Here is a 14666-nt window from a genome sequence, read left to right on the forward strand (position 1 = left end):
AAAAAAAAAAAAAAAAAAAAAAAAAAAAAAAAAAAAAAAAAACGATGGGCCTAGTCACCACATAAAAGTTAAATGTATATTTTGCATGATACATGTCCCAAAAGGGTAGGAAATGAAATTTGGAAAACAACTCTGAAGTTTCTTTAGAAACATTATGTTTAAAATCTTGCAGTCCAGTGTTGATTACATTGCTTTCTCATGCAAGAATGTGGAGACTGCATGGTGAGTGAACAAAAGGCTCTGGAACAGACAGATCTGTGTTTGAATCTCCCATCCTGCCATTTATTAGTTGTATAATTTGTTAAGTTACTTAGAGTCTCTTGAGCCTCAGTTTCTTCATCTGTAACACATACACACACACACTCTTACACCTACTAGATAATAAAATAGGAAGGAATTACTTGCCCAATAGAAAAAACAGAATTGTTGTATAGATTGAGTTAGTATTTGTGAAGTGCTTAGAGCCCTTAGTAAGCATTTGATAAATATCAATATTTTAATTTTTGCTGCCTTAAAAATGTGTTGTCTTCTCTCCCTTGATACGTTTATGTTGATGTCTACCAATGCATAAAACTTACTTATATTGTGTTGAACTGCCATAGTAATGTCCGGTTAACTTGATTTCTCATTTGTCATTGGTAAGGGTGCCAATGTTACACCCTTAGAGTAGGCATTGCAGAGCGGTGTAAGCTTTGCTGTCCTGGAGGCAAAGGTCCCACGAAATAGCAATTTCAGAATAGACCTTTACTTTAACATTTTAATTTTATTTAAATAAGAAAACAGAATGAAAAATTCCAGGGCCCAGATAGTCTATGGACATTTAAAAAATAAAATATAGAAAATAATACACATGTTAGAATAGAAAGTGAGGCCCCCTTTCCCCTTTCCAGAGCCTCTCCCAAAGGCAACTACTATTAACAGCTACCACTGTGTTTTAAAATTATTTAAAATGCGAACCTATTAGAGAAATTTAATAAAAATATTGACTAATATGGTCTTAGACCACATAAAGTTACCTTATTTTGCTTGAAAAATGAAGTTAATAAAATTTTAATAAAGCATTTGAAAGCAGAGAGAGAATACAGACATCAAGAGGACACTGGAGGAGTAATTACAAGACTCCATAGGGCTTCTCACCAGCTATGGGACACTTTAAAAGAGCAGTCACATATAACAGTCATTTTTAGATGTACAGTCTGTCTAGCAACAGCATTTCTATGAGTCTGTAAAGGATAATGACATTGAAACATATGCATAAAGACACAAAGTGTTGATATTAATGTGTTTATTCCTTACTTTGTGTTGAAATGCCAGAGAAATGCCTGGCATAAAGCACCTTAGATGCTTTATGATATGTTCATTACGTTAGAATAAATATCTTAAGTCTAAAAACTCAACTAACAAGAGGGAAGGAGACAAAAGTGGGGTAATGGGAGGAATGTCATACATACTCGAATCTAAACCATTATAGATATATTTCTTTTCAACAAAGAAGAGCGAGAATGAAGTGTTTATAAAAGGATCTCCTTTCAGGGACATGTCTCTCCTATTAAGAAGAAAAACTCAGAAAAGAAAAACTAGAAAGAATATTTCTCAGTTGAAATAACACATAGAATCCTAGGGAAAGATCTAGAAGGATTAAACAATGGTTGTCTCTGGATGGTGGAATTATTAGTGTTTTAATTTTCTTTTTGCTCATTTATTTAAAAAATAAATGGGATATCACTCTTCATTTAGTAAATATGCATCATAGAGAAATCCTACATATAAAAGCCTTTAAAGTTCCTCAAATTTTTTATTCTACTTGTCTTACACAAATAAATGTTTGGTAGACTGTAGATACTTTGCCAGTGACAAACAGGCAATAAATACTTTGGGGAAAAAAAAAAAAAAGGAAACTGGCTTAAGAATAAACTAAGCAGGGCTTCCCTGGTAGCGCAGTGGTTAAGAATCCGCCTGCCAATGTAGGGGACATGGGTTTGAGCCCTGGTCCGGGAAGATCCCATATGCTGCGGAGCAACTAAGCCCTTGCACCACAACTACTGCCTGCACTCTAGAGCCCGTGAGCCACAACCACTGAGCCCATGTGCCACAACTACTGAAGCCCGCGCACCTACAGCCCGTGCTCCGCAACAAGAGAAGCCACCGCAATGACAAGCCTGTGCACTGCAGTGAAGAGCAGCTCCCACTCTCTGCAACTAGAAAAAGCCTGCGTGCAGCAACAAAGACCCAACGCAGCCAAAAATAAATAAATAAATACATTTATTAAAAACAAAAAAGAATCAACTAAGCAGCATTAAAAAAAAACAATAGGGTTGAGGACAAAGAATATGGATCAAGAAGGATGATCATTTAAATACTTTATAGATTATGTGTGTCTCCTAGGGAAGACAGGGAGAGAAAAATACATGAAGCTAAAATTCAGAGGGTAGAGATCATTTCTCTGTATGTTTGATTTATGTAAATATGACTACAACGTTTGAGAAGGTTCAATAAATTCCTCTTGTGTTCCAAATCAGGAATGAATGATGGCTAGTATGCTTCTTATATATAGTAGCCAAATAAAGTTTTCTAGAGTTTTTATTTTTCTAAATGAATTACCTTGTGTTTTACTTCACGAACCTCCATTATTTAAAAAAAAAAAAAAGGAACGCTTACTTGGGGATGAAGAGTCTTTAGAATGATTTTTGTTATGCCACAAGTCTATATTAACCTGCTTTTCGACTTACTTGTCATTGTGAAATATGGCTAAACCCCCCAAATGTGAATCTATCACAACTCTCTGAAGGATAAGCATATGTATATTACACGTATGACATCTTGGTCAATGATGACTTCCAAGTTGATTATCTAAAATCCTAGGGTCCTTTTAAACCAAAACTATTTGTAATTTTCAGTATCCAAAGAATAACTCTGATTTAGAAACTGCCTACAATCTGCATATGGATCTGCTTATATTTGTCCTTAGAATTGGAATTAAAATTATGTATATTATAGCTCTGCCCCGATCAGCTTTCTAACCTTAGGCAAGTGATGTAACCTCTCTGTTCCTCAAATTCCTTATCTATAAAATGCAATAATAATATTACATTTATTAAGATAAAATATTGTATAAGTCTCTTAAAAATGGATGTAACAAAATAAAGGACTTTTTCTTCCTTTAAAACAAATGTTTCCCTAGCATGTTAGAGTTCATAAATTACTCTGAAACACACTTTTAAATTTGGAAGTGCTAATGTGCCAGCAGTATGTTTATTCCCAAATAAAAGAAACTTTAAAAAAATAAAAGCTCATTTGAGGGTAAAACAAGCAAACGTTGCTTTGAAATGTAGATCTGTATCTACTATAGCAGATAATCTATATGCCTTTGGTTGGATGTTTGCACTTAATTATACATATATATATATATATATATATGTATGTGTATGTGTGTGTGTATCTTTTTCCCCAATAATGACATTTGAAACTCAAAAGCTCGGATTATTTTTTTAAGAGCTCAGAGTTTAAGCCAAATCCTCCTATTTCTGCCTAAATTTCTCCCAGTGTGCCTCCTTATTTTCATTATGTTTGCCATCTCTCTGGCATATCCTTTCCTGTGTATTCAAAACTTAAAAGGAAACAACAGAAAAACCTCAGGAAGTACTAGTGGAAAAGGGCAAATGCAATGTGGGTGTCTAGGGAGCCAATTCTGATCCCAATACTAAGATGTGGAATCTATTTATTCAACAGATCAGAAAGAAGAGTTGCATTATGGCTCAATCCAGTAAGGTAAGATAACAGCCCAGTATGATGCAGCCTATAAGTACCAGGTTTAGCAAAGGTTTAGTAAATAAGATAAATCCTGTTCCTCTCATAATATCACAATAGGCCTTTTAAAAAAAATGTACAGAGACCTATGGGATAGGTAACATCACTGCACTATTTAGGAGAATAAAAGGGAAAGTGACAGGATCTCTCTTAGGAATTTCACTAAAGAGCACTAACGGGACATCACCAAACAGCCAAAGTATATTCTGATTTCAGCTGAGGAGGAAGGTGCTGCAGAAGACACATGAAAACTTCCCTCTTCTACAACATCTGTCTTACATCTCTTTTTACGTATATGCAGTGGATGGTCAATTACTTCTCCATCCCTCTCTTGTGTGTGAATGCGACCATCTTATTCGGGATTCAATGTAATTTTGCTCCTATCGAATAAAGATTGGATTAGAGAACAAGAAAATTAACAGCAACAATTTTTCATTCAGGGCAACAGGATATTAATAGTAATGAAAACATTTGGTCCTTCTTCCTTGGGGACAGAAATCCAATGTGGATCTTCTTCAGTAACATAGGATCTCCAGAGATGGGCAGGAGCACCCTCAAAGCACTGATTTAGCAAAAGGTCTAGTGAAGTAGAAGGTTTAGCAAAAGGTATGGAAAAGTCAAAGCAAATCATAAGACTGCATGAGGACAACTTTAAATCTTCAGAGGTCTATGTGATTACTATTAACTGTGCTACTCTAGGGGGGAAACAGAAAGTGTTGGTACCACTTTTTTTTAATTTGTTTTTGTTTTTGCAGATGAGAGAAAATTAAGATTATATTAAAATGCAAAGGATGTCAGAATAGGAATGAACCTTATTAACCTTATAAAGATGAAAATATATTCTGGCCTCACTAGGACAGTCTTATTGTACGTCTCTTTTTACAGAGTTATTATTAATAGTGCCCTTTCATTCTAAAAAAATGTATTAATTAGGTGAAAAGGTATATGGTTATGCTATCTAGAATAAAATGCTCTCAATTTTACAAACAGGGTAAAATCTGTTTCTTCATGTCTGACCCAGACATACAGGTTGAACATGTGACTAACTGCTGAATTCCCAGGACATTGCTTTGTTCACTTTACCATGCTGCCCTCTCAAAGTACAAGGCTGATAATTCGATAGACATAAAACATATGGAACCTGTGGATTTCACTAAAGGGTAATAAAACATCACTACTTTTGAGCTGCTCAAGTCATTGCAATTTACAGGTGAGGAAAAAACGCTTTGAATGTGCAAATCGTAGTCCAGTACTATCTCCACCCTGAAGGAAAACTCACACATCCCCCACATGGGCTACAAGTCTATTTTTAGCTATACACAGTGGGTGGACAACTAGTTCTTTCCATCCTGGTCTTAGGCATGACCATCTTGTTTCCAGGCTCAATGTACTTTTGCTTCCACTCATAAGTAAGTACTAGAGCTGGAATTAACTTGCCATGGCAACAATGAACAAGCCATGGCAAGAATTTTTCAGTTTAGAACTGGAGACAGTAATGGATAAGTTAAATCATTTTATCTGTCTTCCTTAAAACTTAAATTGCCAACAATTTTCTTTTGATTGATCTTACCAACTGATATGTATTTGAATTTTTATTTCAAGTTGTACAAGAGTACCAAAAAAATTATTTTAAAATCACAAGCCTGGTTTCCATGAAGTTAGAACTCTATATAAATGTGTTCATGGTAATAAAAATCATCTTATTTCCAATTGAAACTAAAGATATAATTTATAAAAAGGAAGTAAAAAACATGAGTACTAATAGAAGTTTGCATATCAAAGACATTTCTTGAACTCTCTAATATAGAAGATAAGCCATACCCATTAAATTACCAAACTAGTTTCAAAATGCCCATAAATACTGGTAATCAATCAGCAAAATAGTATTTCACAGAAAAGTGTATATATTAGCAACTGACACCAAATCACTCTTCTCTAAAAGAAAATTTACTAACTTATTAATAATATAAACCAATTCACTGATAATTTCTAACATAACTCCATCTTGCTCTTTTACCACTAAAGGGAAATATTTGTTTCTCTTTAAGACATCCTTGAAGAAATTGTTAAAGCTTTAACTATTTTTATTGGCATATATTCTAACAAGTTTTATAATAACTTAACAGAATAAATAATGATGATGTAAACACTTAGAATATATATGTATATGTGTGTATATATATACACACATATACATATATATCTGGATTAATCATTAATTTATATTTAACAAATTTTTCCTAAGAAAGGTAGAGAGTTCCTCCTATATGAGATGACAGTTATATAATAACTTAAAGGTAATTTTTGTCCCTTGGGAATTTATGATAATTGACTTTCTTATAGACAAAAACAGCATTAGATGCATTATCAATAAGTTATGCATATTTAAAACCGTTTTCTAGTGAATTTGCACTGACTTAATTTCCCTACTAATAAATACTGTCAATTATCTTTCTGGTCAACAACATCATATTTGCAAGATTCTTTGTTAAGCATGTAGCCTGTTATTACAAAATAAAAGGCAGGCAACTAGCCCGCATGAAACAAAACTCACTTGTTTTCCCTGCCTCTCTCATCTGTCAGGCTGAAATAAGTAACCCCCAAATTTCAAGTTAATATGATTATAAATTTAGAAAACTATCATAACAGAAAAATATATGGTGACATAAATAAGAACATCTTAACTAAATACATATTATCTCTTCACGTAGCTTTCATGTTTGTACAATGAGTTTGCACTAGATTAGGAAAAAATGAGAGTCATAGGAATTCAACAAAAGGACAGAGGCTGTAAAGAAACAAATACTTCCCTTTATTTGATTACATTACATCTACTCATGGGACATTCGAAATAACTGAAGTTCTCAATTTACAGACCTATAAATAATGCTATTTAACTGAATCCAGCCAGCAAATAGCAACATATATCTGAAGCGCTTACTCATGGAAAGTAATTTCCACACCAACTCAGTTTAGTAGCGTATGATAGTAGATTCAGAATAATCAGCATTTGAGAACCAGAACAGTAACACTCAAGAGTACTTTATCAGTAGTGAGTTTGCCTTACTCCTTTGCCAGCTGCACACTAGTAGGTTTTGCTCCAATAGGTATCCCGTATTTGTGTAAAGTGTTAATCAAAATCTCCCGCATGTCGTTGTTGTAGGAATCAAAGTCAAACACATTCCTAACCACACTGGAGAGACCTTCAGCGGGAAATTTCTGTATTCAAAAAAAAAAAAAAAATTCCCTTATTACCATGTGATAAAATACACGGTATTATAAAGATTTCCCAAACTGACAGAACAATAAGGATCAAATGAACTTTACCAGACCTTTCTTTACTAGCCTTGTCAGATAACTAATAAATACTGATAGGAGGAATATTTTATAGATAGGAGGAATATTTTTCTCTTTGAAGGTTTGCTCTGATGACTTAATATTTTTCTTTTTAAATAAATATCAGAATTTGAGGGGGAACAGTTCTTTCTCTCAAATGTTAAATCGGTACTCAGATACTGGTGTTTGGTGACTTCCACCACTTTCTGAAATCTCCTGCTTTTAAAATGAGTACTGGATTGACCAAACTTAAAAATGCTATTTAAATAAAGCAGAGTGTTGAATATCTATACAGAAGTATTTAGAGAAGTTACAAGTCTATGACTAAATGAAAAAAAAAGATAAACAAGAAAAGAAGGGAAGAAGAATGTGAAAAGTACAGAGAATAGAGAAATAGGGAAGAGCAGAGGGAAGAAAACAAGTACTACTAACAGCTAACTTCACACTGGTGGGGTCGTCTGGGTCCTTTATTGCCTCTGTCTTGATTTTCTTTAGGTGCTGGGGTCTGAGCTGGACTTATCATGGTTTTACAGGCAGAACAAAGCTTTCTATTTTCCTTTCTATGTTTTGCTTGGAAGATGGGGATGGAGCAGAGGTCAAGAGTCATTAGGTTGTGACTGTTAGCTTGGAAACCATTATTTGCTATAAAAGTAGAATCTACATGGGCTTTTTGTCTTCTTTACCGAGGTGGGCTATGCATCACAAATGGCTATAAGGAATTCCATTCTCCTGCCCACTTACTCTATCTTATAAAATTTTCTCACAGTATTTACAGGTATGTAATCAATACTGTTAGTTCCCAGTCTGTTTTTTATCTCCAAGTCTTTTTTTTCAAAATGAAAATATTTTTCACTCAGATACCATATGCTTGTTGTATAAAGTCAAACAGTAGTAAAGTTTCCCTGCTGTCTCACTCCCCTGTCTTCCCACGCCCGCCCCGCCACAACCCCGGCAAAAAACCTCCACCAAAGTTCCTAGCTCCTTGGTAATGGCCGTGGCACAGAACCTTGCCAAAGTCAATTCAAAGGTTAAAGAGAAAATGTTCATTTAGATTATAGACATTTCATATTATATCACTTGAATCAGAATATAGAGAAATGGAAAGACTTTGTATAAATTAGGCAGTCTAAAAAAACAAGATTGACGGCTTCTTTTAGACTTTTAGCGTAGGCGTGTGCCATACCTGTAAATGCTTGACTATGTTGACAACTTCTCTGGTAGAATAAGGATAGTTAATAATGCCCTGGTCAGCTAAACTCCTCAGCTCTCCAAAGGCAGCCACGAGCTTCTGAAGGATGGGCTCGGGCACATTGGGGCCATACTGCCTGAGCATCTTGAGCTCCGAGTGGGGTTTGGGATTATCAACTGCATGGCAGCTAAAAATATCACCTACGAGAGAAAAAAGATTCACATTCAGCATGCAACTAATCCATTATAATGCCATAGGAAATATAGAATGGTCGTTAAAAGAGCCATGGGTTGCTCACCAAAGCACTTCTATTTTTAAGTGTGTAAAACTGCACAGAAAGCCTGTCCAAAAATAGGTATAGAGAAAAAGGCAAATAACTAAAGCAAAAGAAAATGACACTGACTGATGTGTGGTTTATTCTACATAGATTTATTTTTGTTAAAAATTGTATAATACTTGAACACAATTTCACTGGGAGATATTCAAATACAAAGAGCAAAAAAGAAGTCCTCTCGTGTTTCTGCTAATCTCACTCCTTCCCCCATAGGCACCCAGTGTTAATAGTTCAGTGTCTTCATTTTTCCATACATATTAGTATTTTTTAAAATGCATACATACAAACATATATAGTTTTGATAATTTATTCTTTTTCCATTAATTGGAAAATACTCCTCATATGGTTCTGAGACTGCATTTTTAACTTTAACACATGATGAATATCTTCAGAAATTATATACATATATGCATGCCTCTTCATGTATACTAAAAAAGGGGGAATTAGTATCATCACTCTCTAAACAATTTATATCTTGTGCAGATTGCTAGAATATACTTTAGAAGTAGGTTTTGGAAAAGTAAACCTGCAGAGACAATGTCTAAATTAAAATCAAGAAAAAGGAATGTAGAAACACAAAATATTTCATCCATAATTTAGAAAACTGAGAACATACTAGAAAATATAATCTATGCTCTAGAGAAATGAATTTCTCATATAAATGTTCACATAATTGTGATTCATACGCCAAAGGACAAGGGGCCAAAGGAAGTTAAAGTAAATAGATTTGCATTATTCGGTATGTTCATTTTAGAAAGAAAGGATATTTAGAACTTACTTTGACTTAGAAACCACTCAAATCATTATTTTATTGTTATCATATATTCATGAAAGCAACTGAATAAAATGCAACCATGACAACTTCATGCTTCTATCTCATAAGCTAAACCCATTCAAATACAAATGTGAAGAACAGCTTTTGTCTTTTTTGCTGAAAATCAAATGTAACACTAATATAAAACTATATTTGAACCCTTATTCATTCATTCATCAAATAAGTATTAAATGCCTTCTATGTGCCAAGTAATACTCTACGTACTTTATATAACTCAGAGATCAAAACCACAAAAACCCCTGTCCTCATGCAGCCTATATTCTGGCATGGGGAGACAATAAACAATAATTACAAATGTTAGAAACTGTATGTTTCAAGGGAAAAAGGAAAAGCACACTATAGGACATCAGAAATGGTGATGGTGGGGGAAGTCAGTCGGGTAGGCCTCACTGAGAAGGTGACAATTGGGCAAATGCAGATATATGCGGGAACAGCATGGCAGGTAAAGCTAACAGAAAGGCCCTAAGGCGAGCACAGCTGGCCTGTTCAAGAGGCAGGAGAGCAGGGCGGCTGGAAGAGGGTGAGTGCCGAGGAGAGCAGCACAGAGCAGAGCAGGAAGCAAGGTCAGCGAGGTAAGAGGATGTAAGAGACGAGTGTGCCTCTGGAGAAGTTCTACGCGTGTCGAGCATATTCACGTAACATATCCCCCTTGCCTGTTAGTCTCTATTAATTCAAATGGTCGACTACTACACACGCCGTTCTTATTGTTTCACTTAATATATTTCCAGGATTTTGTTTGGTATCAGCATGAGCAAAGTTATCCCATTTGTTTGTAACAGCTGCACAGTAATCTACTGTGTGGATATAACAGAATTTCTTCATTCAGTCCTATTTGGATAGACATGTGGGTTGTTTTCTTCTTTTTCCTTTTTTATGCTACTATAAACAATGCTATATTGCCTATCCTTGTACTTTAACCATTGCACGGGGAATATCCCTAGTTAAATTCCTTATGTGGAATTGCTAGATCAAAAAGTGCCATGGACATACATACACTACCAAATGTAAAACAGATAGCTAGTGGGAAGCAGCCGCATAGCACAGGGAGATCAGCTCGTAGCTTTGTGTCCACCTAGAGGGGTGGGATAGGGAGGGTGGGAGGGAGATGCAAGAGGGAGGAGATATGGGGATATATGTATATGTATAGATGATTCACTTTGTTATACAGCAGAAACTAACACACCATTGTAAAGCAATTATACTGCAACAAAGATGTTTAAAAAAAGAAAAATCCTACTAGGAGACTGAGCTCGCTTCAGGTTGAGTATGGAATGCCCAGTATCCAGAATTACCTACTTGCCACAGAGAAACGAAGCTATTCTTAAAGGCTCCTGATGCTTCAGTTTATCCCAGGGCCTCTCCAATCAATGAGAATCAGTCTCCCCAGAGCTGGCCTCAAACCTTTTCATAGGGGGATATGATGAAAACCAAACACTAAAAACCGTTCCTTATTTTGTGTTTTACTCTAAGAGGCCCTAAATAACAAAGTATAGTTTAGTTGTGTAAGAAAACACATAGATATGAAGCCATTCTAATACTTATCTGAGTGACCCTAAAAAAAGAATCTCTCTGTCATGGACAAATACACACTAACAAACGTAGTAAGGTAGATAGCTAGTGGGAAGCAGCCGCATGGCACAGGGATATTGGTTCTGGCTCGGTGCTTTGTGACAGCCTGGAGGGGTGGAATAGGGAGGGTGGGAGGGAGGGAGACGCAAGAGGGAAGACATATGGGAACATATGTATATGTATAACTGATTCACTTTGTTATAAAGCAGAAACTAACACACCATTGTAAAGCAATTATACCCCAATAAAGATGTTAAAAAAAAAAATCTCTCTGAATATGATACTCTCCTTCTCTAAAATGGGGATAACACATACTCTCACAAGGTGGCTGTGATGATGACAGCACATGATAGCATTCAGTGATAGCCATTACAGTATTGTTACTAAGACAATATTTTTACTGTTATTGCTATTGTTTTTATTATTATTATCAATATTCTTTTTACCTAAGGTGCCGAAGAAATCATTGCCTAGGAAAGGAAATCCAGGTCTGTTGGCCAGAACGATCATCCTAAAGTCAGGATGGATCACAACAACATTTTCTCTTCCATTGACTAATGCAGAATCTGAAAAACATAATTTCTATTTATTCTTTATAGATATTTAATAATTCTTAAGAGTATCAAGTTACAGCCTTTAAAATCACATAAGTAGTCTTACTGTTCAATGGTAAAACAACTCTAAGAAATCTGGCTGTAACAATTTGGCTGCAGAAAACAAAAACATTTTTGAGAAAGTTTGCTTAGCAACAGAATACTGATAAAGCGTATACTAAACTATATGGGAACTTGCATTTTTATGTAAATTAAATGCATGTCTAAAAAGCAAACTTGTCTAAATGTTGTCTTATGGTACTTAAACTTGGCTTGAGATGCTATTATTCTTTTAAAAAAAAGAATCTATTACAATAGATAATCCAAAGAATACACAAAGGATAATCCAAACATCCTTTAGTTGTTATCCAATCAGCAGCTGCATCACTTTGCATAAAGCCTTCATTCTGTAGCTAAGGAGGAATTCCTGTTTAGATTACGCACCCTGAAACTTAACCACATAGAATAAAGGTCTTGACCACCTAGTCAATTCATTAGAGCAAAGGTGATTAATTTCCATTCAAGGGATTCTACCATAGTTCTTAAAATACATAATTTCAAGTTGACTGGAACTTTCTTCGTGCAAACGTTTAAGGTATTAAAGGAAGTGAATATTATATACTACTTGCTGATGTACATTTCAGATAGAACTGCTAGACCAAACAATAATTTAAGATAGTAAAAACTTTATTATGGTTATTTTAAGAAGAAATACCTGTCATCTGGGTTTATTTAGATCTTAGCCTTAGGCTGTCCATCTTTAAGAAATGATAGTTGTGAAACACCTGGAGTTTTATCTGAGATGAGTCTGTAAGAACTTACACTTGTATTTTTTTATGATACCAAAAAGTAACCTTTCAATGTGCCATATAGTCACGTGCTAATACCACCATTAGTTTTAACGTTTGATCTCCACTAATTTCAGTAGTGGTAAATACAAGGGTATGTGGTCACACACAAAATTTACTTAATTAGTTAACTAAAATAAAAATAGCAATAGAACATGAACATTTTAAAAGGCAAAGAAAATGAGAAACATAGCCGTAGAAGTGATGCTTTATGAAACCATGTTCAAAAGAGCTTCAGTTGCTCTTGTGTTTAAAATGTCATCTACAATCAAACCTGAATTTAAGAATTATGATGACTCCTTTACTTCTAGACTATCCTTCAAAAATATATTAAAAAAATGTAAAGGGTTACCAGGAGATAGTCACTGTTTAACTATAAGTTTGTTTCAGCAATTCTTTCTTGCTTTCCATTTCACTGTCCTCATAATGCCTTTAAAAAGGGCAGGAAGCATTCTAATCTTAAGAGTCTGAATGATCTTTCTAAAAGATAGTAATCAGGCTGTTTAAGTCAAATTCTCATTTTTTCCCATAAATTCATTGTGACACTGAAATGTTAGAATACTTTTATTAGTGCTGAGTTTCCTAGGCTTAGAAACAGCAGTCTTGCAATGACAGTGTCCAAGAAGAAGTCTCTGTGGTGATGCACTTGTACACTTTTATGGAGTCTTCTGTTTATACTCTCTTTGAATATTGAAGATTTCAGTTATTAGTCTCAACTTGTTTGGTTCCTTACTATTGACTGTATACTTTTAATGGCTAGTTATAGATCTTCAAGTCTTTTCATGACACAAAAATTTTGTATTAGAAACCAGAAAATGTTCTCACATTGCATTAGACAATTTTTCCTTGTAGCTTAAACAGACTTATGAGATTTATCTATGTACATCTCCCCTAACAACAACAACAAAAATAAAATAAAAGGAGGAAGATACTCCAAAACAGAGAATAACTAACTTCTTCCTGAAGCTGGTATGTGTGTGTAATATATGTATACACACCGATATATTCATACATATATACGATAGATATAAAATGCCCAGCAATTTTTTTCTAATTATACTGAGCTAATAACATTAATTTTAATATGGGTAACAGAAATGTGATAGAGCTTTAAAAATTCCAGATAACAATGAAAGAAAATAAATTGCACACAAATAATTGAGATGAGTATACAAAGGATTATATGTTTGTATTCTCAGAGTAGAAAAACTATGAAGCCGATTTGTCCTAAAACTACGACTGAAATGCTTAAAGATGCTCTCTGGCTATACGAAAGTGAAACTGACAAAGCTAGATTCAGACATATTGAATTTTACAAATAACTGTCAATACAGACAACTTGACTTATATTAACTTGTGCTTGTTTGCAGATAAACAGCCAGCCAAGTGTGTGATTTGATACCAGAGATGTAAAAACTGCATAGACTGAAAGAAAAGTTGCTTTTTTATACTCACTTGCAACAATGCGCCTTCCATCTGCTAGAATCATTTCTCCATTTTCTACTAGAGTTTTTAAAATACAGGTGACATTTGTTGGGGCTTTGTCTGCTTCATCTACTACCAGAACATGACCCAATTTTACTGCTTTAACCTTTGAAGACAGAACATTTACCATAAACAAAAAAATGAAAGCAAACGTTTTAAAAATGTCATCACTCATTGATTTGGATTTATAATAGGTGGTTTTATGTAAGTTATAAATACACTATCACAAAACTGTCTGTAGCAGAGCCGGAAACAAAATTTATGGATCGCTACCAAAAGCTTCTCAGAGTTACTAAACGGCTAAGTCTGCAGTAAGCACTTTACTTTCCTTCAGCTTCATAATTATCCCTATGCTGGCGGAATTCACAACATTTCACACCCCAGGGTAGGGGAGTATTAAAACAAGTATAACGAATAGGGAAATTAAAGTGCCATGGGGGTTAAGAGGAGTGAGACATCACAATCAATACTGGATATCAGAACATTGCACTTGTGATGGCTCTAAAAGAGTGTATGATTTTAAGAGATCAGTATGTATGTGAGGAGATGGGTAGTCAAGACAAAGAAAATCAATGGTCAAACTCAAGAAATCCTGCAGCCCACTGAGGGAAGAGTGAATATGAATACCTATCTTGGCTGAAGCAGACGTTAAATGTAAGAAAAGAGAGAA

The 14666-nt window shown here is 34.7% G+C and overlaps 1 protein-coding gene across 3 annotated transcripts in view; it reads right to left on the reverse strand.

Moving 5' to 3' along the window:
• The window catches only part of VWA8 (von Willebrand factor A domain containing 8), a 359206-nt gene that overhangs the window by 138837 nt on the left and 205703 nt on the right, over positions 1–14666 (reverse strand). For all 3 annotated transcript variants that reach the window (XM_027116169.1, XM_027116168.1, XM_027116171.1), the window contains exons 23-26: positions 13967–14102; positions 11517–11636; positions 8327–8532; positions 6875–7026 (exon numbers count right to left, since the gene is read on the reverse strand). In XM_027116169.1, the coding sequence (XP_026971970.1) occupies positions 6875–7026; positions 8327–8532; positions 11517–11636; positions 13967–14102 (614 nt within the window). The remainder of the gene's footprint in view (positions 1–6874; positions 7027–8326; positions 8533–11516; positions 11637–13966; positions 14103–14666) is intronic.

Source organism: Aethalodelphis obliquidens, unplaced genomic scaffold (assembly GCF_003676395.1).
Source record: "Aethalodelphis obliquidens isolate GAN/ISIS:26980383/991018 unplaced genomic scaffold, ASM367639v1 scaffold16, whole genome shotgun sequence".
In the NCBI taxonomy this organism is placed as follows: Eukaryota; Metazoa; Chordata; class Mammalia; order Artiodactyla; family Delphinidae; genus Aethalodelphis; species Aethalodelphis obliquidens.